General features: G+C 41.7%; 1 protein-coding gene and 1 long non-coding RNA gene across 7 annotated transcripts; one reads left to right on the forward strand and one right to left on the reverse strand.

Moving 5' to 3' along the window:
• The first annotated feature begins 1,833 nt into the window (after window positions 1-1,833).
• LOC146759623 (uncharacterized) lies at window positions 1,834-4,536 on the forward strand. Its single transcript, XR_014932477.1, has 2 exons — window positions 1,834-2,981; window positions 3,995-4,536. It is a non-coding gene; the product is annotated as an uncharacterized LOC146759623 (long non-coding RNA).
• A 2,189-nt stretch (window positions 4,537-6,725) lies between these two features.
• LOC146759624 (pre-mRNA cleavage complex 2 protein Pcf11-like) lies at window positions 6,726-24,076 on the reverse strand. 6 transcript variants are annotated; one of them, XM_085510756.1, is made up of 16 exons: window positions 23,864-24,076; window positions 20,553-20,678; window positions 18,277-18,465; window positions 17,675-17,860; window positions 15,664-16,772; window positions 15,203-15,392; window positions 14,475-15,114; window positions 12,606-13,981; window positions 11,577-11,664; window positions 10,779-10,901; window positions 10,142-10,244; window positions 9,661-9,844; window positions 9,140-9,262; window positions 8,549-8,641; window positions 7,841-7,876; window positions 6,726-7,226 (listed from the first exon to the last, which is right to left on the reverse strand). In XM_085510756.1, exons 1-16 carry the CDS (start codon window positions 24,050-24,052, stop codon window positions 7,017-7,019), a joined length of 4,965 nt encoding a protein of 1,654 aa, XP_085366882.1. In that variant the 5' UTR covers window positions 24,053-24,076; the 3' UTR covers window positions 6,726-7,016. The 6 variants fall into 6 exon arrangements, 4 of the variants coding, with proteins under 4 accessions (XP_085366882.1, XP_085366883.1, XP_085366881.1 ...); XM_085510757.1 differs by having other exon boundaries at window positions 6,726-7,142; window positions 10,142-10,247; XM_085510755.1 differs by having other exon boundaries at window positions 10,142-10,247.
• Window positions 24,077-24,494: the final 418 nt, after the last annotated feature.

Below are 24,494 nucleotides of genomic sequence, written 5' to 3' on the forward strand. Positions count from 1 at the left end.
TCCCTTTCAGTCTTGCTTTTCCCTTTCATTCTTGCTTTTCCCTTTCACTTCTGCTTTTACCTTTTAGTCTTGAATTTAGAAAGAATTTATTCCTACCATTTAATCTCCTTTTTTATTTTTAAGTTGTTCCCTTCTGTCTTACCAAACCATTATCATCCTATCAATGCTGCTTGTGTGTTTTATATATGATGTGCTAGAGTTATCACATCCACAACAAGGGCTGAAAAACCAAATGATTATTCCTGACATACCTGGAAGGTTTCCATCAGTATCCACATCACCTATGCATGCTCCCCATCTAACAAGAAGCTGCAAACAGCCCAAGCCACCATGAAAAGCAGCATAATGAACAGGCTTCCAGTCATTCCTTTCTGCTGCGTTTACATTCTAAAACAAAAGCTGCAGGTTCGTTTGTTTATGAAGCTTAGACACGAGACATTCCATAAATAAGTATCAACAGTTCATTGTGCTACTTTATTTAAACAAAATCAAATATTTCTCCAAATTCAAGCCACGAAAGCGGCATAAGACGTATTTCTCACAGGTTCGTGGCTTCATTGAAGTAAAACACACATAAAAGTTGTGTTTTCAGACATCTACCTCCATGTTAGTCGTTATATAATACACAACTGGATTTTTTTAACATCTTACGATTAAAAAAATGCAAATTTACACTACAAATAAATTCACAGCGTCACCAATGAGAATGTACCAACAGAGGTTAATCTATAGTCCCAAACCTCAGTTAGTGAGGGGTTTGGTATGGAAAAGGATACCAGACTCTGGCTCTGCATTAGGGAATTGCAGGTAGAAGGCTCTCACCGCTCCACTTCGCAGTATGGTTTGCAATGTGTACGACTGCCCATGGGCTGCAGCCAGGTGTGATGGAGTGCACCCGCGGTCATCTCGAGCTTCTAGGTTTGCTCCATTTATTAACAAAGCCTACAAGAAATGCAAAGCTCACAGGCTGAAAGAGCAACACTGTCTCACAGGGTGACTTGAGATGGTCAGCTGGGTTCCTCTGATAAATCTGATAGCACAGAGGGAACAAACGAGTGCAGTCATTTTACCAGTGACTTGGTTTCAGCTGTAAAGACAAAGAGCCAGCTCCAGTAGGAGCACTTTCAGCTGATCTTCATGAGGAAGTGTCCAAACCAAAGGCCTGCCTTCCTTTTGCTGGAGAGTGAATGTCTCTACATACCTGCACGCAAGCATCCTGCCCACGGATTGCCGCAAGGTGAGCTGCTGTCCAGCCTCTGACTGTCACACGTGTCACATCAGCTCCATGCCAGAGCAACCAGTGAAGGCACTGCGCAACCAAAAACAAGCTCTTATTCATTTAATAAACTCTTATTCCATAACAATTCTTATAACTCATCTGAGGCAAATGCTAACTATAAATCAACAGTAGATGTTACATTTCAAACAGTGTTAGGAAATGACAAGGTCTCAAGGCTTCATCCAAGGGCACAAAAAGCACAACCAACCTACTAATTGCAATGACTTGCAGTGTGCCTTCTTTATCTTACAATTCCATACTTAAAATGCAGACTGTGAGAGCGTTCATGTGGCATGAGGTAAAAACACTGGGGAAAAATGGTGCAAAGATGCTCATTTGAAGTCCAGCTAAAATGAACAGCAGGAAAGATGCCATGAATCAAAAGTAAAGCCTCAGTTCATTCATTAGGCTTTCTTGAGTATATGTAATCCCATCTCTCCTCTCACCCATCACAGATTATTTTAACTTTATTCAACTTTTTTTCAGCAGGTGTTATTGCTTTCCATGGAAAGCTTAAAGAACAATTAAGAAAATAATAAACTACAAAACTAGTTAAAGCTTTTTGTTACACATCATTACTATTTACTGTCTTCTTTTAGGCTAGTCTCCAGCTCTCTTTCCTTTGGGACTTCATTTTTTATACGGTTATTTACAGCCTTGCTGTTTCAAAGTAAGATCGCTATAAACATTGCACAAGGAGGCTGTAACAGGAAGGTGAATGTGCTGAATGCAGCAGCTCAGTCCTTCTGGAAATCAAATCATTTCTGCATCAACAGTCAGTGTTCTTGCTTATGAAAATGAACTGTATTTGAACTGTTTCTGTAGAGAATGAGGCATGGGACAGAACACTGGGAAATGAACAAACATTTTTGTGTCACTTCTCGCTTGGCTCAGTCACTTTCAGAATATTAAACATATCCTTATGGATTTTCCAAGTGTTCTGAGTGAAGGGGAAAACACAAGGACAAAAGAAGGTAATGAGGCTAGAAGGGGAGACCAGAAGGCACACCTTGTTTGGTGTTAGAAAAGCTCTGATTTTGTAAAATCTGAGGACACTGATTACATAAACTGTCTGGGGCTTCAGAAAGGTAAAATGTAGTCCTAACAAACTGCACATCTTTCCTTAGTGAATACCTTAAATCAGAAAAAAAGAGCAGGCAGAGATTATAGATCTGGCTTGATCAAAGCTAGCAATGTTGTGTTCAGCCTCTCCCCAGAGGAAAACGTTAACCCATAAAACCTTGCTGTGTCCAAACACTAACATAAACAGGGGAGGAATGGCTGTTTTCAAGGGTAGATATTTTTAGGACAAGGGGGGATGAATTTAAACTGAGACAGGGGAGGTTTAGGTTAGAGATTAGAGGGAAGTTTTTCACACAGAGGGTGGTGACAGGTTGCCCAAGGAGGCTGTGGATGCCCCATCCCTGCAGGCATTCAGGGCCAGGCTGGATGTGACTCTGGGCAGCCTGGTATGGTTGTTGCCAACCCTGCAGGTGGTTGAAACTGGATGATCATTGTGGTCCTTTTCAACCCAGGTTATTCCATGATTTTATGATTTTACCTCCAGGCTTCCAGAGTGTGCAGCACAGTGCAATGGTGTGAACTTGTGGACTAAATCCACCTCGTCGATAGAGGCTCCACGTTTTATCATTAATGCAAGCTGTTCTACATCACCAGCTTTCACTGCCTCATGTACACTGGTGTAAGTTTGCTTCTTCCTGACATCTAGTGAGGGATAATAAAAGCATTAGCCAGCTCAGTCACATTTCAGAGAGATGAAAGAAGTGATGAATCAAATAAGCATCAGGGTGACAGTTTATAAGAACCAGACAATAGTGTAACCTATGAGAGTGTAACTTGTATCAGCACAAGTCTTTAGCCCTTTGTGTTTCCCAGAAGCAAACCCATATTCAAGAACCTGAAAGAGCCACGTCCCCTCCAGCCACAGATAAAGAACAGGACAGCAGAGAAACTCCATCTATGTATACAGATGCTGGATCAAGTCCAACCCAATGCTGGCTCTCTTCCTAAACTGTTTCATCAATCACGCCTTCAGGTGTTCAGCCATTGCTCCTCAGGGGCTCTGCATGGCCACACTCCTTACTGCCACCCAAGGACACGGCACACCAAGGGCCCTTCGCTAAGTAGGCAAACCTTGCTAATAGGACATAAGGTCACGCAGATGCTCTTGACTGAGCTGAACCTATCAGTTAAAGCTGCTACATAAAAGCAATGCTTTATACAATGTGTTAGTCATCCTGCTCTGTTCTGCTGCTATACCCATAGCACTGCTCTGGCACAGGTTACTTTGTTAGAAACCTAGTATTTTTCTCCCACCAAAGTCAATAGTGTTTTCGTGGACTTCAGTGGCTCAGAATCAAACTCTGAATGTAGACACAGCGTGGTCCAAAAAAAAAAACAAAACCATCACCAGGCCATGGGATCAAATAGTCTGTATTTTCCTTCAGGCCTAGTTACTGTTTGACACTGTAACTGTAAACAATGGGAGCTGGATATCTAAATCCTCTTGCAACATTTTGGCATTTTTGCCTATATTTGCCAATAAAAATAAGTGATGTAAGTAGTTTTAATGGCTGGGATGGCTAACTTGAGATAGCTAAGCATATGAGTAAGCCAAAACAATTGATAATCACCTTCTGGAGTAGTCATCATTCTGGAACCAAAACGCACCAACACTCTTTGATTAAATTTCAGGCTCTAAGAAGTCTTGAAGAGGCAGGTTGTTGTTCTGCAAGTCAAGCATACACAGAAATATTGGTCTTAAGTTATTAGAGCCTCAGTTTTCCTGCCCGTGGAGAAGAAATTGAGGCAACAGTTCAAATAGTTATAAATGTGAGATCAAAAATGTTAAAGCATATCAATGAGTTGCTGCTCAAAGGTGCCTGGCGTACATAAAAGCAGAAATTATGATGAAAACAGCTGACGTTGTTTACCAGTACTTATACCTGTTCCCATGTAGTCTGTAGCATGAAAGTAATGCTTGGCCAGATTCAGCACTGCCACAGAGAGGAAAAGAGGGGGTTAAACTGTTTCATTAAGCAAAGCTGAGTGTTGTATCACACCCTGGTGTACCATCACTTCACTCCCACTCCCCCCAGCGCCAGGCTGTACCACTGCCCTGCCCAGAGGCAGCAAAACAGTGCATGAACCAACACCAGCTGCAACTCAGAACAGCTCATGTTGGAAGGGACCTCCTGGGGTCCATGTTTTTAAATAGAACTTAAGTACATGCAGCATTCTGGTGTTGTGTTTTTTAAACAAAGCATCACTAGGACCTGATTTTCCCCCAAGGGAGAGACTTCTCACGATGCCAGGTGAGGGTTACAGACTTCAGCACGGTGATGCAGGCTGACATCAGAAGCATATCTAGCCAAGCAGACTGCTTGCCAGAGCACAAATGTGCTTAACACCACGTACCAGTGCAATGGGTTCAAGGTAATATTTACTGTTTTTTAATCCAGAACAATTTTGCCCTCTTTTTTCTTCCAGAAGGGGCAATGAACTACAGCTGTGTGCAGGTGGGTGCCAAGCTGCAGCCCCATGGCTCAGGCACCACGAGCACAGCTGGGACTGGAGTTTAATGAACAGCTGTTAACACAAACTCCCTACAAAACACAACCGGTTTTGAGAGCAAGTGATATTTTCCATAACTTCAGTGCACTTTGTTATCAAATGCTTGTTCCCTAGTTGCCCTGTAGAAAGAAGTAGATAAGAGAGTAAGTGTTACAATGGTACTTAGCCAGAATTCACCCAAGAAATTACTCAGCCTGAGGGAAGGAGACAGTGTTAGGTTTTCCCTACATCTCCATAACACACAAAAATAAGCCATTGTGGTGCTTTTTGGCAGCAGTTGAAGGGGATGAGGCACAAAACCACACAGTGGGCAAAGACCGAGGTCCTGAGCCCTGTGTGGGGTTATAACCCCATCCCGGCAGTGCCCGTGGGGGTTATGCCACCTTTCTCCACGTGTTTGGCAAATATCGATTAGTCTGGGGTATTTTAGGTGGGCCCAATACGAAATATGAAGTTAACTAACGGGCAAAACAACTGAGGAGAGCCGGAAAGCGCGGGCACAGCCACCCCGCGGGCGTCCCCCTCACGGCCGATGGGGGGAAGCGGGACAAGGAGCAGCACAGCCCGGCCCGGCCGTCAGGGGAGGACGTGGGGATAAGGCCGCGGGCGGAGCGGTCTCACTGGCCGGAATAGGGCTGGAGCCGCGTTCTCCTCTTCTTCCAGTCCTTCCCCCACACTGCAGCAGGGTTGCTATGGGCGCAGTCCTCGCGGGAGGAAAATGGCGGGCGGCCATGGCGGCTCAGGAGGACGGGCCCTGCCCCACAGTGATGCGGGAGGTTGCTGTGGCTCCTCTCAGAATCATGAAGGCCACTTCCCTCAGTGCCACAGCACTTCCCCAGCAGCCTGTGCCAATGCATCACTGCTTTTAGACCGGATTTTCCCTGTATCAAACCTCTCACTGCAGCCTTACATAAAGGTGTGGGTTATTGCTTGAGGTCTGGTTGTCAAAGTTCACAGCTGATACTTACAACATGCACTGGGATGAATTTGGATTTTCTGAGTACCCGACCTTGCAAGAGCCATCTATCCTAAGACAGTGACATTTCCTCTGACTTTTAGATGAAATCCACCCCTGCCCCTGAAATCCACACCTGGCAAAATGCATTTTTATCCCAAGACAAACACCCTATGACTTATGCACACTTACACTTCCATGCATACATACCTATGCAGCTTACTGCCCATCCCACAAACACACCCAACCACACAAACCCACTACAGAAAGGAAAGAGACTGACACAAACATATGCTTCAATTTTATTTATTACATTTAAGAAATATTAACATCTCAGGATATCTGGTTTATCACCTAAATTCAGTCATAAGCAACGAAAAAATTAAAAAAAAAAAAAAAATTAAAAAAAACTTCAAATGAGCATTCTTAGATTCATACCTCCCCTGTAAAGAAAAGCTTGTCCAGCTGTATTAAACTCTTATGTGTGACTAATGGGAAAATATATCATTGAAGATGTCTCAGCTACCAGGCATCCTGGTTTGTTAATGGTCTGTTGGCACTTGTGTTCACAACTGAGCAACTCTGGTTGCTTTGTTAAATTCTGGCATTTCTACCCAAAACGGTCTTATGGTTACTTGTTTTAACATCTGGATATGTAAAAGATTGTTCAAGTTAAGGTTAAGAAGAAATCTAGGATTTTATCTTGAGAAGTCCCAGCATTGCTTCCCTTGATCACCCGCTTATGAAATAACTGAAGGAAGTTGCTTGCTTTCACTTTTCTGAATCTGATTCAGCAACAGGTTTAAAACTGAGGTCTTTTTATTTCCATTTAAACTGAAAAAAGTACAGAAACGCTGTCTTTGTTTGATGGTGTGCATAAACATTACACTCCCCGTATATAGCAAAAATAGGTTTTATTTATAATTTACATTTCCACAAGTGAAAATTGTACATTTTTTACATATACAATTTCATTCCATTAAATTTTCACGCATCTACAGAATTTTCACACAATGACACCTGAAACAGTGCAGGCAATAAGAAATTTAAATACAAAAATGTATTTATTAACCAAACAGTCACTGAGGCCCTGCCTCAATTTGAATGCTTTTATTTCCTATAAAAAGTATCTGCTTTCCAGAATTAACACAGGAGCTCTTCTGTAAAAAAAAAAAATCAAACCTCATTCTAAACAGACTCATCTGGTTCTGTTTTAACATCTATAGAGGCAGGTGTGCTCTCTTCTGCACAGGCAGCAGGGGTGCCATCAGGTTCTTCTTTCACTTGAGGTGAGTCACAGGACTCATCCGTTTCCTGTTTAACAATGTTCAACATAATATGTAGGGGATTTTCTACAGGGGTCTTGCTGGGAGAGGGTGTGCAATCAGATGATGATGTCTATAAAACAAACATTCACACAGCATTAACACATTGTTCAAACAACCATTTTTTTTTACCTTCTTTTCCTTTCTGTCTCTTTCAAAGCGCAAACATGTGGGCAAGCAGAGCACTCAAAATCCAAACTTCCACTTATTACTTTCTACTTTATCTAATAATACAAAGTTACTATATCATAGCATTACTTTTCCATAATTACTATCAAACGGTATTATCCTCACAGCGATGAAATGCTTAATATGTTACTGTAAAATATTCCCAACTATTCCCCCCACTGTTAGCTCCCAAGTCATAACAAATTTAACATATACTAACACTCATTTTTTCAGTTTCTTAAAATTCTTAAGATTACACATGTTAACAATAAAATCATAATGGCTTCACTTTAGTCTCACCTATATAACACGAAAGCTGTCATGGATACATCATAGCTAACTCTAACTATACATTACAAACTTGCCATTCCCAAGGCATTCCCTCTGATTCTTTGCCTAGGCACATGCAAGAGGAACTGATTCTGCAGACCTGCTCTATATAAAGACAGTGATCAAGCAAACAAACTGAAAGCAAAATAGTTTAAAAATATATATATATGAAAGTAAAGGTTTTCTTACGTTTTGGTAATCTTCATAGCAGGATGGATGGTAAATCTGGAAAATAATTGTTAACCATTTAAATACATTAGGGATACAGTAAAAGCACCAGTCATAAACAGAACAAATCCAAATCACACTATTCCTCCAGGACAACAATGTGTAGAACAAGTATGGTGTCAAATGTGACTGGGAAGATATCTGGTGTATGCTTAGTTAGGAAAAGCCATCATATAAAAACCTTGTTTAGCACAGGGAAATAACTGGACCAAAACCAACACCTACACTCACAGAACATTCACAGAACAGAATGGGTGGAAGGGACATCTGGAGCCGAGCTGCCCAGCACCACATCCTTTGGCTTTTGAAGGCCTCCAAAGAGAAACAGGCTCCACCACTGGGCTCTTTCCAGCACGGTCTCTCTTGTAATGAGGGGCCCAGAAGTGGACCCAGTAATCCAGGCAGACTCAACAATGCTAAGTAGAGAAGATCACCTTCATTTATCTTTTAGCAACATATTACAATGGAAGCCTATTGAGCCTGTACTAATGATCCCAGGACTTCAAGCATGTCCAAAGGTTGAGATATTTATACAACTAGAAGCAGGAAAACTAACAGGGGAGTCCTTCAGAAAAGATGGGTCACTGTGGTCTATTTCTGTAATTCTTCTCTTACGCTTTTGTTTTGCTTTTTAATATAAATGAGTGCCACGTAACAAGATTGGATTACCTTCTCATGCATTCTGATAGCATTCTTTAGATGCCACTCTTCCTCTTCCTCATCCCAGTACTGCTCAAACTGCTCCCGGCAGATTTCACACCTCTGAAAGTTATTGAAGTAACATGATAGATACATGGTGTTATTAAAGCCATTACTGAACACCAACATCAAGAACTTGGCTTGTAACAGTCACATATATATATACATTAAGATAACACGAAAACTACATTTTACCTCCACGCTTCCAAAATATCTTTAAGAAAATGTTAATAGAAATTATTTGAGTACAGTTGGTAGAATGAGCAACAACATTTGTCAATTGAAAAAGTTAAGTCTTGTCCCTTTAACAAGGAAGTCTCAGCAAGACACTCTGTAACAATCTAATGCTGTTTTACTGTCAATTAAGACAATCTGGTGCAGGGATTTAGTTTATTTCATGGCATCTTCCAAAACTCAACTCTGAGTTAGAGTGAGAACTGCACAAAGCATTAACACCCTTCACAATCCTCTGCAAAATAAACAGCGACCTCTGAGAACAAGGCACAAGACTTGAATCTACTTACAGACCATATGGGTTACAGCAGGAAAACTGGAACTCACCTCAACTGCTCCAGCTGGTCCAGCAGGCACACTCTGAAACTGCTTTTCTTTTGCAGCTTTTTCAAAGAACTGGCTTTTTGCACGCTCCTCTAGGTCGGCTATTTCTTCAAACTCAATCCAATCCTAAGGACAAGAATTCAATCACAATCATAAACAGCCAGAAATCATTAAAAAATACGTTTGGAAAAAAAAAAAAGAAGAAGAAAAATGGAATCCCTGAAGTAACAGATATAATCAGCCTTAGTTCGTTAAACTGAAACAGTCTGTGAAAGGCCATTATACTTCAACTTCCATTTCATTCTTAGTCCAACCAAAGCAGTACGGATAACTCCAAGCTGCTTATTGTTCACCACATAACAGCCTTTTCTTTTGGCAAGTATGTCTGATATATCAAGTAGTTTTCATACATCACTGATCACCAAACTCCAATGGTAATACAACTTCAATCTCAATCCCACTCAATGTATGTGAAACACAAAACCCAGCCCTAATTAACAAGGCCCACGTCCTGCATTGCTCACCGTTACGCTGTAGTACCACCTTCTGTGTGTAATTTTTCGGCGAACGTCTTTTTTCGAACGGTTCTGGCGATAGTGCCAATCTAAATGGTCTGCATAAACGTCTGTCTTTGAAGTAGGAAATCTCATTCCACACGAGCAGCACTGAATTCCAGTGTATAGTCGATTTATAACACTATCATAACGCCTAGAAAAACAAAAAGAAATTAACATTTCTTTGGAAAGAAATTGGAAGTTTCTCAGTACGTTGTTTCAAGTGACCTCAGGAGTAGAAGAAAAGCATGATTGTCCTATAAGGTTAAAGCATTTGACAGTCAAAGCATTCATGTAAGTACATTAAAAAGCATTCAAATAAGCATGAACTACTCACAGTGAACACACTAGCATTGTTATATCACACCTACTCAATTGCCTTGGATTAACCGCCTAGATACCACCATGCCATTATTCCTAGTGCAGAGTAAGCTCATGCTGCAATACGCACTGACTGAGTTCTTCAACTTTAAAGTTCGTGAGGTCTGGGACATCGTGATCACCCTGGTCATCATCCTCCTCTTCAGCAGCTGGCTGCACCGATGTTTCATTCGCTTCTTTAAAAGAAAGAATTTCATCAAAATTTCAGCTCATTTTCAGAACAAAATAAGGTGCACCTGGATATTATTTTTATTCAAATACTAATAAATATAACCTGACTACATTAACCTGAATGTGCATAAGAGCTGAGTCAGTCTCATAGCTTTAAAAAGCGTACAAAAAACAGTATGCAACTCCAAATGGCAATTTAACATGACTCTACTTCATCTAAGCTTCTGGCACTAAAATTCAGTATTTAGAGAGAGACAAATATTTCAGAGACTGACAGGAATCTGATTAGAATCACTGACAAGTTATTGAGGTGGGGCACCAAAAAAAAAAAAAAAAAAAGAAGAAACGGAGGCTCTAAATAGCTTAAAAGATACATTTAGAAAGTTAATAATTCACTTTATCACACGCACCAAATGGTTTCCCTCAAAGATCCATTTAAGAAAAAAGAATGCAATAGTTCACATAGTTCTTACATTTCACTTTACACTTTAGCTACGCGTAAACTGGTGAGTCAGAATGTAATGAAAGCTACATACGTGCTGAAGTGGAATCCGTTTTTGACAGTTTGAGGATTCCTGTCGACAACAGTTTAGCAAACAGTTCGTTGACATCGAGCTGACCAACGTGGTTATCAGGATATGAATGTGGAACTGCTCCTCCTAGGAGAGGGGAAATAAGATCACAACACTCAAGGAAACCAAAGGTTAGCATAAAAAAAAAAATCACCTCCATCAGCATTTCACAACACTCTTTTCCTTCTACCCCTTTTTACTTCCATTTTTAACTTCAATCTACTCATCCACTTCAGTTTGCCTCATACGCAGCCTTTGCCTCATTTCTGCCCCTACAACTTCCTTCCTAATGTGTTTTGAAATGCCATCTACCTGTTTTCTACTGAAATTCCCATGGAAAACATAGTATTTTCTTGTTCTGTGCTTAAAGATCTCATGAGAATCCATCTACTTGTATCATTTACAACTTGATACAAGACTTTTATTACTAACAATTAATATAGTGGGAATGTGTATTCAGCCTGGCCAATTGAGGTGCCCTTCTGCTATGTGAAAAGCAATCCAAAAATTGGTTTCAGTGGTTCTGTTTTGTTTTAAAGTGTAACTACATACCAAAACCACGCAGTTAAAGCACTCACTGCTTGAGAGAAACCCCTGGAGAGATGACAGTACTCCTGAAACGCCACCTACTGCCATCTCACAGAGAAGGATGCCCTTTAGTGTACAAGGACCCACGGCACCATCACCGTACAGCACTAATTTTTGTGGTCATGAACAGAGAACAGTCCAAAGGACACAGAAGGAAGTTAACTATTACAGTACCTGCAGGGTTCTGAACAAAGCTTCCAGGATTTGGTAGATACTGTTGACCTTGGCCATAAGGTCCTGTCTGAGCAGACATGTGCGAAACCTGTAAAATTAAGCATTTAAGCAATCTTGGCAAGGCAATTTGTTTTTAATTATTCCATCATTAACCTCTACACACTTCTCAGTACAAACTTTTCTTCTACTTGCGCATCCTTCAAGCACATTTTCCACTTAAAGTATTTCAAAGCAATCCTTTTCACCAAAAAAAAGGGTTAATAACAAAAGAAACTGGTAAACGTTCACCAAGATCACAATGAGGTTTTATCTAATAACTGAGATAGTACCCATGACATGAAATGCATCCTGAAAGATGGATTTTCAGCAAGCCAGCTGCAAGAAACTTCAGAAAGAAAATAAATTTTTACAGCACGCTTGAAGTATGTCCCCTACAACCTCCAATCTACTGGGAGAACAGACATTGTTTTCACTGATTTACAATTACTTTCTCCTTTAGAAGAGAGTGCTTCCAAGAAGCAACAGCAAGGACAACTGACACCATAAAGCCTGCCAGTGCCATGATCATTCTTCAGAAGCCATAGCTTAAAAGCCTGCATCTTTCTCAACTGCTCCCAAGTTATGGTTGTCTCCAAAAAGACTGCAATTATTTTGGTTCATTTTAATTCTAAACCTCTCAGAAAAAGTAATTACGTATATTCGCTTCAATAATCTGTCATGATTTGTAGGTAACATGCTTTGTGTAAGAGAAAACATCGCATTCTTCCTATTATTTAATTCATTTTCAAATAAAAGATACTGATGTCAGTGCAATATCCTCAGCTATAAAATGGTTGCAAAGAACTGGCTTTTAATTTCTAAAAACAAAGACTTAACAAATAGCAATGCCTGCCCCTTTTTCCTTGTATCATCCAGATACTACTTAAGGGTATTTTTAGTCTGCAAAAAAATGCTTTTAGAGGAAAAACTGCTAATTTTCTACACAAGAATTCTTCTCTAAGTAAATTATTTACTAGAATCAGTTCTTACCTGATGACCTCCCATTGACATATTATTGAAGTTTCCGTATTGTGAACCTTGAAGTTTGTCGTCAAAGTAATGTCCGGATGCTCTCAATGCAAAATTCTGTGCTCCTGGGCCAGCTGGCCCACTGAAATTTGGTCCTAGTGAACTGTCAAACATTTCAGGCCTTTGGAACTGCATTCCATGAGCTGGTCCGCTGTAGCCCTGTCCGGGATGGTCAACAAACGGACCACTTTGTCCATATGGCGACATCTCTAATCGTGAGGCAGGATGGCTAGCTATATTTTCAAAACGTGAACCATGAAGGCCAAGGGGCAGGTCAAATCTTGAGGCAGGCTGGTGAGGGCCATCAAATCTTTGAGGTATGGCTGCATCAAATCGTGGCTGTGCGGGCTGGCCAGGAGCCCTTTCAAATCTTGGGCCGGGCTGTCCATGAATTCCATAAAATCTTTGCAAAAGAGACAGTTGTCCAGGTTGACCATCAAAGCCAGCATGACAGCCATCAAATCTTGGACCGGTCCGTCCCATAGGACCATCAAATCTAAGTCCACCAACGCCCTGGTGCACTGGTCCATCAATCAACCTGGGCCCTACACCTGGCTGCCCATGTGGCCCCTCAAATCTGAGGCCGCTTCCAGGTTGACCATGGGGCCCCAATGGCTGTAAATGCGGACCCTCAAACCTGAGACCACCTTGACCATGAGGCCCCAAGGGCTGACCATGTGGTCCTCCCTCAAACCTGAGACCACCTCCTGGCTGACCTCGAGGCCCCAGAGGTTGACCATGAGGTCCCTCAAACCTGAGACCACCTGAAGGCTGACCACGGGGTCCCTCAAACCTGAGACCAACTCCAGGTCCTTTGAATCTAGGACCACCAACAGGCTGGCCTGCAGGCCCCTCAAACCGCAATGGTCCAAGAGGTCCCTCAAGCCTCAAAGGACCTCCCCCACCAACCTGTCCGTGAGGTCCTTCAAACCTGAGAGCCCCTGCCAGCTGCCCTGGTGGCCCATCAAATCTTAGGGATCCAGCTCCCCCTGCTCCTGCCAGGGGCCCATCAAACTGAGAAGCACCTGCCCCCACCAAAGGGCCCTCAAATCTCAGAGCAGCTTGTCCAGTCGGTCCATCAATTCTAGAACTTGAACCAGCAGTAGGGCTATCGATAAAAGGACTTCCTTGTCCATCTGCCCCAACTCTTGCAGCAGATGGTCTAGATGAGCCATCAAATAAAGGTCTGTCTTCCATTAGTGCACTTATTCTCGGCTTTGCTTCTATGCCTCCAAATCTTGACCCTGGACTGTCAGGAAATGGTTCTTTATCTGGATCTTCGTATCTAGCTCTTTTGAAACGTTCATTGAATGGTGATCTTGGTTCATCTCGAACACCTGAAAGAGGAGAAAATAAAAGATAAGGCACTGTACAGAGAAGGACCAAGGTGTCCTGGTGGACAAAAGGTTGACCATGTATCAACAGTAGGCCCTTGTGGCCAACGAGACCAATGATAAACCTAGAGTGCGTTAAAAAGAGCACGGCCAGCAGGTTAAGGGAATAATAGATGAGGTCAGGCTCTTTTCAGCAGTGCTCAGCGACAAGATAAGGTGCAATGGGAACCAAACTGTAACATAGAAAGTTCCATAAAAACATAAAGAAAAAAGACAAAACACTTTACTCTGAGGGTTAAAGAGCACTGGAACGAACTGCCCAGAAAGGTTTTCCTTCTCCAGAGATAATCATAATCTGCCCAGACACTTTCCTACTCTAAGGTACTTGCTTTAGCACTGGGGCGTTGGACTATGTATCTCCTACAACTCAACAATAACTACTTGCAAAAAGATTGCAAATTATTTGACATCTGTAAAATAAGGCAAAAATACATACCAGATTTCCCAAGCAGCTGTCTTTCTTCACGGTTATCAAACCTACAGACTGCATCACCATCGATCTTCTGGAACTCTGTTGTACCTTTTCCCTGCTGTCTGAGAGCATCTCTGAATTCATCTGATTCTCCCCAGTTGTCATAAGGGTCGAAGTTTTTCGAACCCCTTCCTCCTTTAGTAGCATTTTGTTCCTCAAGCCTTTGTCGACCCTCCAGAGGTGAAAGGTTATCAGCAAAGGGTCTGCTGGTGCCACTTACAGGAGAGTGCCGTCTTGATCTTTCTCCAAAGAGTTCTTTTCTTTCAAACTGCACTCCACACTTTGCTTTCGCTTGCTCACAGTCCACAGAGAGCAATGCATCAGGTACATGATAATCCAAAATATCATCAGGATCCAAGAGATCAAGTCTTGACAATGAATGCTGAACTTGTGTCCTCTTCAGTTTAGTTTTATGCTCATAGTATGTTAACTCCGCATCCGACAGAAGAGGCTTCCTTTTCAAAGAGCTTTTTTCATCTGTAGGGCTATCCCACACATTACATCTGTGCTTTCCTTCCTGGTACTGGAACAGCTGTTGAATCTGATGAGCTACCACAAGGAACTCGTCTTGTGTTATTTCACCAGATGCTAAGCAGTCATTGGCCTGTAACATAAAGTTTGGATTTCTAAGAAGAAAAGCAAAGCACAACTATATCCAAGACACCTCTACAAAGACAATCAATCAGTATTACCTTTTTAAGTAATTCTCTCTTGCTTGCAGACGTCAGTTCTTTGGGAATTTGCAAATTGGCATCCACACTTAACCGGTGTTGCTGTTTCGGTGCTCGGGGTGACAGAATTCCTTTAGCAGCAGGCCAGTTTTCTCGGTGTTGTTGGTGAGGGGATTTACCAACTGCTTGGTGTTCTTCAGTCTGCTGAGAGCTGTGAATAGGAACACGTTTAAAACACAAGTTAGTTATTTATTCAGGATGTATTACATCTCTATCAGAACCGATCATGGTAAAACATCACTATCGATTCAGAAAGTATGCATAATTGCCATTTTTCACTACAAGCAAATTATGAATCTCAATCAAGAACTTCTGTCAGCATGGGCTGTCTGAATGTTTCCTCCCAAACCTAACTGTACTTCAGCCAAGAGCAGAATTTCCACTTACTTCAGAGAGAATTTGTTCGAAATATGGTAACTTACTTTTTATTTTCCTCCCAACCGGGTTTCCACCTCTTGCCTGCTTTGGATCCCTGCCAATTCTCTGCATTCTCCTTTGGATCAGGAGAACCTTTTGTAGAATGCTGGCTTGCTGTTTCTTGGGGCCTGTCTTCTTGGCTTTTTTTCACCCTCCTTGGATCTCGCACCTCTTGTTTAACATTTCGCTTATTAGAATTTCTTTCATCTCTTGCCCCTTGTGAGGCTTCTTCAGCATGAGACTGTTTAGCGCCAATCTGGCATATCTTTCCAATTTTAGGAGTTGAGGAAGTGGGAGATAAACTCCTGAGTATTCTTTTGGGTGATCTCCTCTCTCTTCGTTTTGGAGAATGTGTAGATGGTGACCGTGACTTAGGAGAACGGGATCGTGACCGTTTTCTATTACTGGATCTCCCTTGTTTTCCACCCTGTTTTTCTGATTCTTCTGTAGTCACGTCTTGTTTCTGGACAACACCATTAATTGTTTTATTCCTGCTGCCTACTGGTCTATGCTCAGATGTCTTATGCTCATCTTTTTCTTTTTTCTCTGTATTTCTCCTCTTTTCTTTCACCTCATCCCCTTTGCTCTCTGGCTTTTCTTGAAGATGTTTTTTCAGTCTTGGATCCCGTTTACTCATTTCAGATACTTTTGTGCTTTCAGATTCTTGGGTTTTAGTATCTTTAGTATTGGGAAGCTTGTTTTTCAAAGGAGATGGAGATTTAGACTTTGTTTCCAACTGATCAGGTTCTTTCTTTTGTGGTTTTTCACCTGCTTTCATTTTCTCTGGCTTTGTTGAGCTTTGTTTTTCAGACTGGGATGTTTTGCTCGCCTTGGTATCAGACTGACCAGATGCGCTTGGTGGAAATTCTTTCCTATGGGACTGATCTTTAGCATGAGAAGAATGTTGTGACATTCTATTAAGTCGAGGATCTCTAGTTACTATTTTGACATCGTGAAGTGGAGGACTTGAGGATGGTTTGATCTTCTCAGACTGTAACGAAGCCTGAGTAGGCGTCTTAACGGCCACGTGAGGTGTCTGGGACACATGTGGCTTGGAAGGCGCTGGAACTGAAGGTATAGAAGATGATCCTTGCTGAACACTAAGAGAAACAGCCTGAAATAAGGTGACAAGAAAAAAACAAACCTAGCATTAATCTGTGTGATACAACACCTGCACAGAGATGATCGTGTTCTGTTTTGAAAAGAAAGATGAAAATAGAAATGTTTTGAAGTAGTTATCAGACTAATCCATTTAACTGAAAATGACCCATTCATTCCTCATCGCAGCAATTAAAATAACATAGTACCAACACAAAAGGCGAAGATCAAGTACAAAGTCAATACTACAAGGTCAACGCAGCAAAAAAATCAACAAAAGCACACCTCAATACAGCTTTAGTTTTTCTATACATTCCTCATTTCCAAGACAACTAAACGGCCAAGCATGTTTATATATTTTCATTTCTACACTTCTACGATATTTCACTTTAGTATCATCAACTTTCAACACAAGATGACTTTCAATTATGAATGTAAAAACAAAACAGGTTTAACTGCCACCACCTTCAGATTGTGACAGCCACCACCCTCAATGTCACCCTCAGATTGTGACATCAAACCAACCTGACGTAATGAAGACAGAAACTGCCTTGACATTTCCAACAATCAGGATTCCCCGTTCCTTATGGAAATACTCAATTTTCTAAGCGCAAATGTATTCAAAAAAAGCCTTGTTTATGGTGAGCCACAAAAAGAGGTGGAAGACACATCACAGGCAGACATAATTTTCAAGATGAGAACAAAAGACCACAAACCTTTTTTAACCTGTTCTGAATGTAATCCTTAAGATTTTTATGTAACAATTACTGGTCTAGAGGACCAGATCAACTTGCACTACTCTAGTCCTAAAACAGCTCCTCTTGTCTAAACTTAACTGCAGTTACCAGTATAGACGCTAAGGTACGACCAAACAAAGTGAGACCGAACTATGGACCATTCACCAACTATCCTACTCACCAACTGTGCTTTAGTCTGTTCCAACTCCAGCATTTTTTGCTGAAGTTCTAACAACTGTTTTTGCTTCGCAAGCAATTGCTGCCTTATCAGTTGCTCCTGTGTCAAATTCTTTTGTATTTCTGGAACAGCTGGAGGAGTAGAGGCACCAGAAGTGACAGCAGAGGTAGATGCAGTAGATTCCTCTGGCTAAAAATAGAACATAAGGTTACATTCAACATCTTAATGGATCCAGCTAGCTCCATCTCTCTTAACTGCTAGTGTGATACAAAACTGGGACTTAGCTTGCACAAGTTAATGACTGCATTTTTTATGCAAAATACAAACAAAACAATTTCTGCTCCTCTAGGAATTGCCTACTGTCATAGGATTAACTGTGCCACCATGACAGAATATGGCATTTAACATAAATGTTTGGAAATCTAGAATTCAAGTTATAAATACTTACAATAAGCCCCTTAAATACTGAGTCCATAAATTCCTCTTGCCTGTCTCCAGAGATCAGATGCTTTATTCTTATCACACTACGTTTGTCAAAAGCAGCATACAAACAACAAAAACAACACGTACTGCCATCTGTTCATACAGTAGGTATAGAGACTTACCGATTTATTTAAAAACTTAGGATTCACATGGATGCTAGAAGTATTCACATTTAGGGGCAGAAGTTTAATTGGCCAAGCAGGATCTAATGAGTTGACTCTGACGTCAAGTGCATACAGTTTCTTCAAAGGAAAAATATCGTCCCATGTGGAGCGTAATTTAAATAAACTTTTCCTAGTATTTGCATCCACCTAAAACAATAAAACAATTCTATGGCTTGTTAAGTTAATATAAAACAACCTATACTTTTCTGTAGAACTTAAGATCTCATATGCTTTATATTCTTACCAAAGTTATCATTTTAACACAACGAACTGGCTACAAAGAACTTGTAAGTGGTGTAGATTGATACATCTACACCAACAGAATCGGTAACAGAAGTTCAAATGCGGACATGTGAAGGTTTAATTGTGTATTACCGTTCTCTGAGAATTTTCTTTCAGCTTTTCCATTACCAAAATTCTCATTTTACTTGGCCAATTTCTGTCAAAAAAAATACAGCGACAAAAATATCCAAAGAAAATGCCTCTGAAACAATACAGTAACTCAAATGTTCGTGCTGAGCGGCACACAGCAACAACAACCAAATCAGAGAACAACAAACTTTCTGAACAGAGAAAGTGTTTTGTTGAGCTGTTTAATCACTGAAGGTTTTTTTCCCCCTAATAAATCCAACAAAAGGTGTATGAGTCAAAACGAACTCAAGTACATTTCAGTTCAACTGCAAAATCAGACCCATAAATCAAGCACTAATAGTGCTACAACCCATTTTCTCTTTGCAATCAGATGTAGCAATTAAGCTCAAAACTCACATTAAAGAAAAAATTCAATTAATCTCATAACTCAAGTAGTTAATTTAAACAAATGGAAAACATCTGCTGACAAAACACATGCTGCTGCTAGCTCAACCATTACACACTGACCCTTTTTTTTTGGCTTTTCAACCTTTTTCGGGCTACAGTTTTATTTTAGGTGTCACATTAAGACACGTTGTCCAGAAAGTTCAGAAGTTCTTTGAAAAAGAGGGCAGGAACTTCAATAAAAGTAACTCATACTTAGCTAATATGGGTGGGAGGTGCCTCTACACAACTTTCAGTGTGAGGGTATCAAGTTCACTGCTGCCATGACTGAGCCAGTTTCTGACATCGCTAAGTGTTTAAAGATACCTTCAGTGATCATTTACTGATAAAACAGAATCTCTAGCAATGTCAGGGTGAGAATTTCATCTTGCGATATCATGAGTTATCTAAAGTGACTGACACTTTACATATTTAATATCAATTTAATAGTTCTAGTTAGCTTATTGGACAGTTAACTACAAAACTCAGCAAATGAATTACCCAGAGCTTCAGCTGCAAGTTTAAATGCAACTATGTGAAAGAACACAAACCAATATTGGAAAAATAAGTAAATGCCTGCCTATCTACTCTATACAAAGGAGTTCAATATCTCTGAGCTCACTATTACAATCTACCCCTTATTTAGTCACTCATTGTACACCTGAAAAACAGATATAAAACATTCTGGGATCACAGATCCTCGCTGCTATGCAATAACAAATACACCAAAGCTCCACTTATCTCATTCAGATGCAGTGCCACTTTGTTATGTTAGGGCATACAGGAAACCACAGAAATTAACCATTAATTCAACTTAAACCCATTCAAGTCCAGTCTTTCAAAAGCCGGACTTGGATTTGCCATTCTCATTGAGGAATAAGCACAATTACTTCACTGGGTTTAAAGACTTAGGAAAAAAAAAAAGTGAATACATTTGGCAGCAATTTTCAACACTGAATGAAATTAAAATGGGTATCTTTAACGTAACAAAGCAATAATATACTCTCACAACCTCCCCCCCTCGCCCATCATGTTTTTTAATCACAGACCACTTGAAGAATATCAGCTGCTAGTGGTATTTGTTGCAATTTAAGCACCCATTTTTCACACCAAAAATTAAGTGAATCAGACAAATCTAACTCAGAGAGCTCAGAAAACCTCTAAGAAACTGATTCTCAATATATTCCTGACACAAAGACTAACTACTTCCTTAAAAAATAAATCAGCAATTCATAATTAACTGTTCTACTAACTTAACTTACAGGCTTGACAACAGCAAGAATGCCCTTCCACATTATAGATACAGTATTTGCCATTCATAAAAAGCAATTAGTTCTTCTGGTTCGGTACCCAAGAAAACCGAAAGCTGAGAGCATGTATTTATTTTACCAGGAACAACTTTGCTTAAATACAGAACTTTTCTGAAAGTGTATATATACCTTTTCAAATACACAAATAAATGTTGCAACTAGGTTTTTAGTAAATGCAGTAAGATACTCTCTTCCAACTTTCTTGACAATGGAATCCATAAGGTACATAACAGGAAGCTTCTCTGACGCAGGAGCCTGGAGTAAGAAGAAGAAACTGAGAAGTTTATTACAACAAAGACATACGTTAAACTATATATAAAGGGATTACCAATCCCAGAAATACAGACCTCTCTTTTGGGTTGCCACTATCCACACCAAGGGATTTGCTTGGGATTTTGGTTTTGGTTTATACAAAAACTTAAAAACTTAAATCTGGAAAATCAATACTCAGTTCAAAGTATAATGCGGTGGGTCTACCACAGAGAAAAGGAACAACTTGGGTTAATCCTGTTTGTCTCAAAGCTTTGGGGTGAAAAAAGGGGAAAAAAAAAATGAAAAAAGAAGCCCACAAGACAGTATTACTGCTAGTGTACTGAGTGCAGCCTTTCAAAACCCACTGGAGAAAGTAACTTGAAATGAGCAGGAAGCCATCGCTAGCACTTCAAGGAACTTCTAAAAAATAGTTTATCACTTGGACCTCCTGAATGCTGCTTTTCTCCATCTCACGGAACACAAATCAGACTTCCTGCGAACAGCCCGAGTTAGAGAACTTCGGTAGTAGCAGATTATACGTTGAACATCACAGTCCTTTCACAAGCCACACGCAGAAAAGGTCACAACTATATCACTGTAATCCAAGGGAACGGAGCAAGCAGTCCCAGTCTCTGTTGGCACTTCATGTGTTTGGGAGTAGTTAGAAGTAATCACACAGAAATTAAGGAAGCCTACTTCAAAATGTGACAGCATTAGTTTAGCAGTGCCCTCCTTCCAACATCAGCAACTCAGGTGGCACAGTCTAAGAACCGTGACTTCAAAAGAGTTGGGTTATTTAAGTCTTCATTTTTTGGTAATGTTTATTATGTTCTCTAGCCCACGTTCCAATAACCACACAAATGGAATCCCAGATTTGAACCTCTTGTTTTCAGGTGATCTAGACAGTACCCCCTAAGCAAAGAAAGAGACCCACACAGAGCTAAACCAACAGCAGGGAGGCTCCGCATACCACCAGAACACACAGAATGCTAACGCTGAGCTCATCACAACAGAATTCCCACTCTTCTTTCAAATAACGTATGAAAGCTATTGTTGGAAATGTATGGCTTTGTTTTTTTTTTTATTAGTTTCCTAAAAAAAACTTAAAAAAAAAAAAACAACTGAAAATCAAACCATAATCAAACCCCAAGTCACAAACTTGCAAAGAAAAAAAAGACTTTAAAAACCAACTTTGTACACAAAATGGGTCTCAGAAACAAACTCTGCACTATACAATGGTAAATAAAAAGACAAATACATATTTCACACTTTTTATTTACATATTTTTTTATCATAGCAGTCACACATCTCAGAGCCATTAATTCAGTCGTAAAGCAGAGCACTCCAGTTTTACACTAAACAAAACTGCCTCCAGGCAACACTTTTTAAAAGTGGCTTAAGCAAAGGAGAGCACTTTCCCCCCAAAAAAACAACTAAGAAAACTTGCCTTGAATAAACCACAGTCACAAATAGTAACTAAGGCAAAACTAACCATTGATACAAGATTAAAGACAGCTTTCAAAAGAAGGAGGAAAAAAAAATTAAAAACACACTTCAGGGCAGGCTCTAAAACACCCAGAAATGAAGAAATTTGACAGCATTGATATTTATCACATGTTATATACATCCACCACTGCCCTTTAGGAGATATAATGGTGAGATCTATTCGATTATGATGTCACCTCCCCAAGGAATGGCAAAGCTTGGCCACTGGTAGCATTTAAAACTAGACTGGAAGAGGTCTGTGGAACGCTAAAGAGCCATCCTGCATTGGTAGAAAGACAGATTAAATAATGTAAGAGATCTTTCCCTCCCCAGCATTAAGACAATACAATTCTCACCATTATAAACAGCGATTTAAAGCCAAAGGGGGGAAAAAAAGGCCTATATTAGAGGGAGCCTGGTATTAGAGGGAGCAAGGGAGACAATGGGGAAGGGGTGACTGGCAAGAACACACGGTGGATTGAAGAAATAACCCTTTTCTTACAGAAAGCTGCAATAGAAAGGTACAGTAACCCCCCACCCCACCCCCATCTGTGTTCTGAGGCTGACTGATGTCAGCAACTGCCTGGGTTGGGCTCAGAGGGAGCCTCTTCTTTCCCTTTTCTATCACGTGCCTTTCAGACACCATGTTAGGATCCTACAGGCTTTTCTACACAGTCGGGGAGAATTTCTTCTTCCCATCCTCACCAAATCAACCTCGCTAACCAAGACACGTGAAGATAACACAGCACTCGCTTTACTTAGGGCAAACAGCCACCTGCAAGCCAAATGGGTTACCCCAAGCCCACATCGCTTTCTCTAAGCAGAAAACACAAGAATCACCCGACCAGCAACACACACACTTCCCTGCTAAGAGCAGATGATCGCCTTTCACCTCAAAACTTCCCTGCAAGATCAGTCCCCCACCCTTACTCCTCCAGTTAATATCTCACTGGGAAAATAACCTTATCTTTCAAACTACAAACAATACTTTAAAATAAATCATTATAATTAGCCTTTCTAAAGCAGACGATTTCTGTGCTATAAACTCAACCTTATTTATATTCCTTCACGCTACCTGGATATAAATTGAGGGGGGGGAAACAACAAACCTGCACAAGGTCAGGCTCTCGCTAACGAGACTTATAAAATCATTATCTACGTTAGAAATTGCTAAATTCAACGGTTTCGACACCAGTTTAAAGGGGAAAACTCAGTTCCAAGGGCGAGGCTCTGCCCAGTCACGGCCGGGCCACCGTGTTGCATCTGTTACCGAACCCAAGGGACCCCAACCCGTCCGGGTGCCCTCGGGTCCTCTGTTCCCTACGGGGTGTGGGAATAAGGGGCAGCCCTCAGCCTGGCCAGGAAGGGAGGGGTAAAAGGCCGCTTAGGGAAGGGCCATGCTCCCTGCCGAGCCACGCTGTCCTCCGCTTGCTCCCAACGACGACCCCCGAGCCTGCTGCCCCCACCCCCCCTCCCTCAGCTCTCCCTGCTCCCCCCATTGCCATCTCTGACCCTGGGAGCACCTCACTCGAGGCCCCGAGCCCTGCTCCCCTTCCCTCCCCCTCCCAGCCTCGGCCCTGCTGCCTCCCTCTCTCGGGCCCTCCTTCTCTCCCTGCCTCCTCCATCTCTCAGCCCTTTCTCCTGACACCGGCCAGTCCCCCCAGCAGTATAGGTAGGAGTAGTAGGCGGTTGAATATAAAAACCTTGGCGATTTGCGCCTCGATCAGGGAGACGATGTCCTTGGCGAAGGGCACGTTCTCCTTGGCCAGGATGGTCAGCATGTTGATGTGAGGTTTGCTGTTGAACGTCAGGTCCTCCAACAATGACTGGTAATCGCGGCACGTGTCCTCCCGGGCCTCGCTGCTACCAGCGCTGCTCTCCGGGGCCGACATGTTCCTCCAACCGGGGCCCGCACCAGGACCCGACCCACCGACCGACGGCCCCCTCTCCGCGATTCCCCTGCCGCCTCCGCCGCCGAGCGACGCTTCCCCCCCTCCGCTGCCGCTGGGCTCCTCTACCGCATCCTCCGAGCTGCGGCTCCGCTGCTTAATGACGCTGCTAATGCTGTCTGGATCGCCAATGCGCTTCCGACCACCACCAGCTCAAGTCTCAATGCTCACAAAATGGCGGCGGCAGCTACGGCTCGTGAACCGCTTCCTCCAACCATTGCGTCATGTGAAATTGGGCTGAGGGAAAAAAGGGGCCGGCACCTTGGAATGCCCCTTTTGTTCGCTCAGCGCGTCCCCATTGGGTGACGCTCAACCGCTCCGCATGCGATTGGCTCGACCTGAAGAACGTGAATGTGATTCGCTGGACCGTCTCAATCTACAGATG

Source organism: Coturnix japonica, chromosome 10 (assembly GCF_054131305.1).
Source record: "Coturnix japonica strain WE chromosome 10, WE-NBRP24, whole genome shotgun sequence".
NCBI classification, from domain to species: domain Eukaryota; kingdom Metazoa; phylum Chordata; class Aves; order Galliformes; family Phasianidae; genus Coturnix; species Coturnix japonica.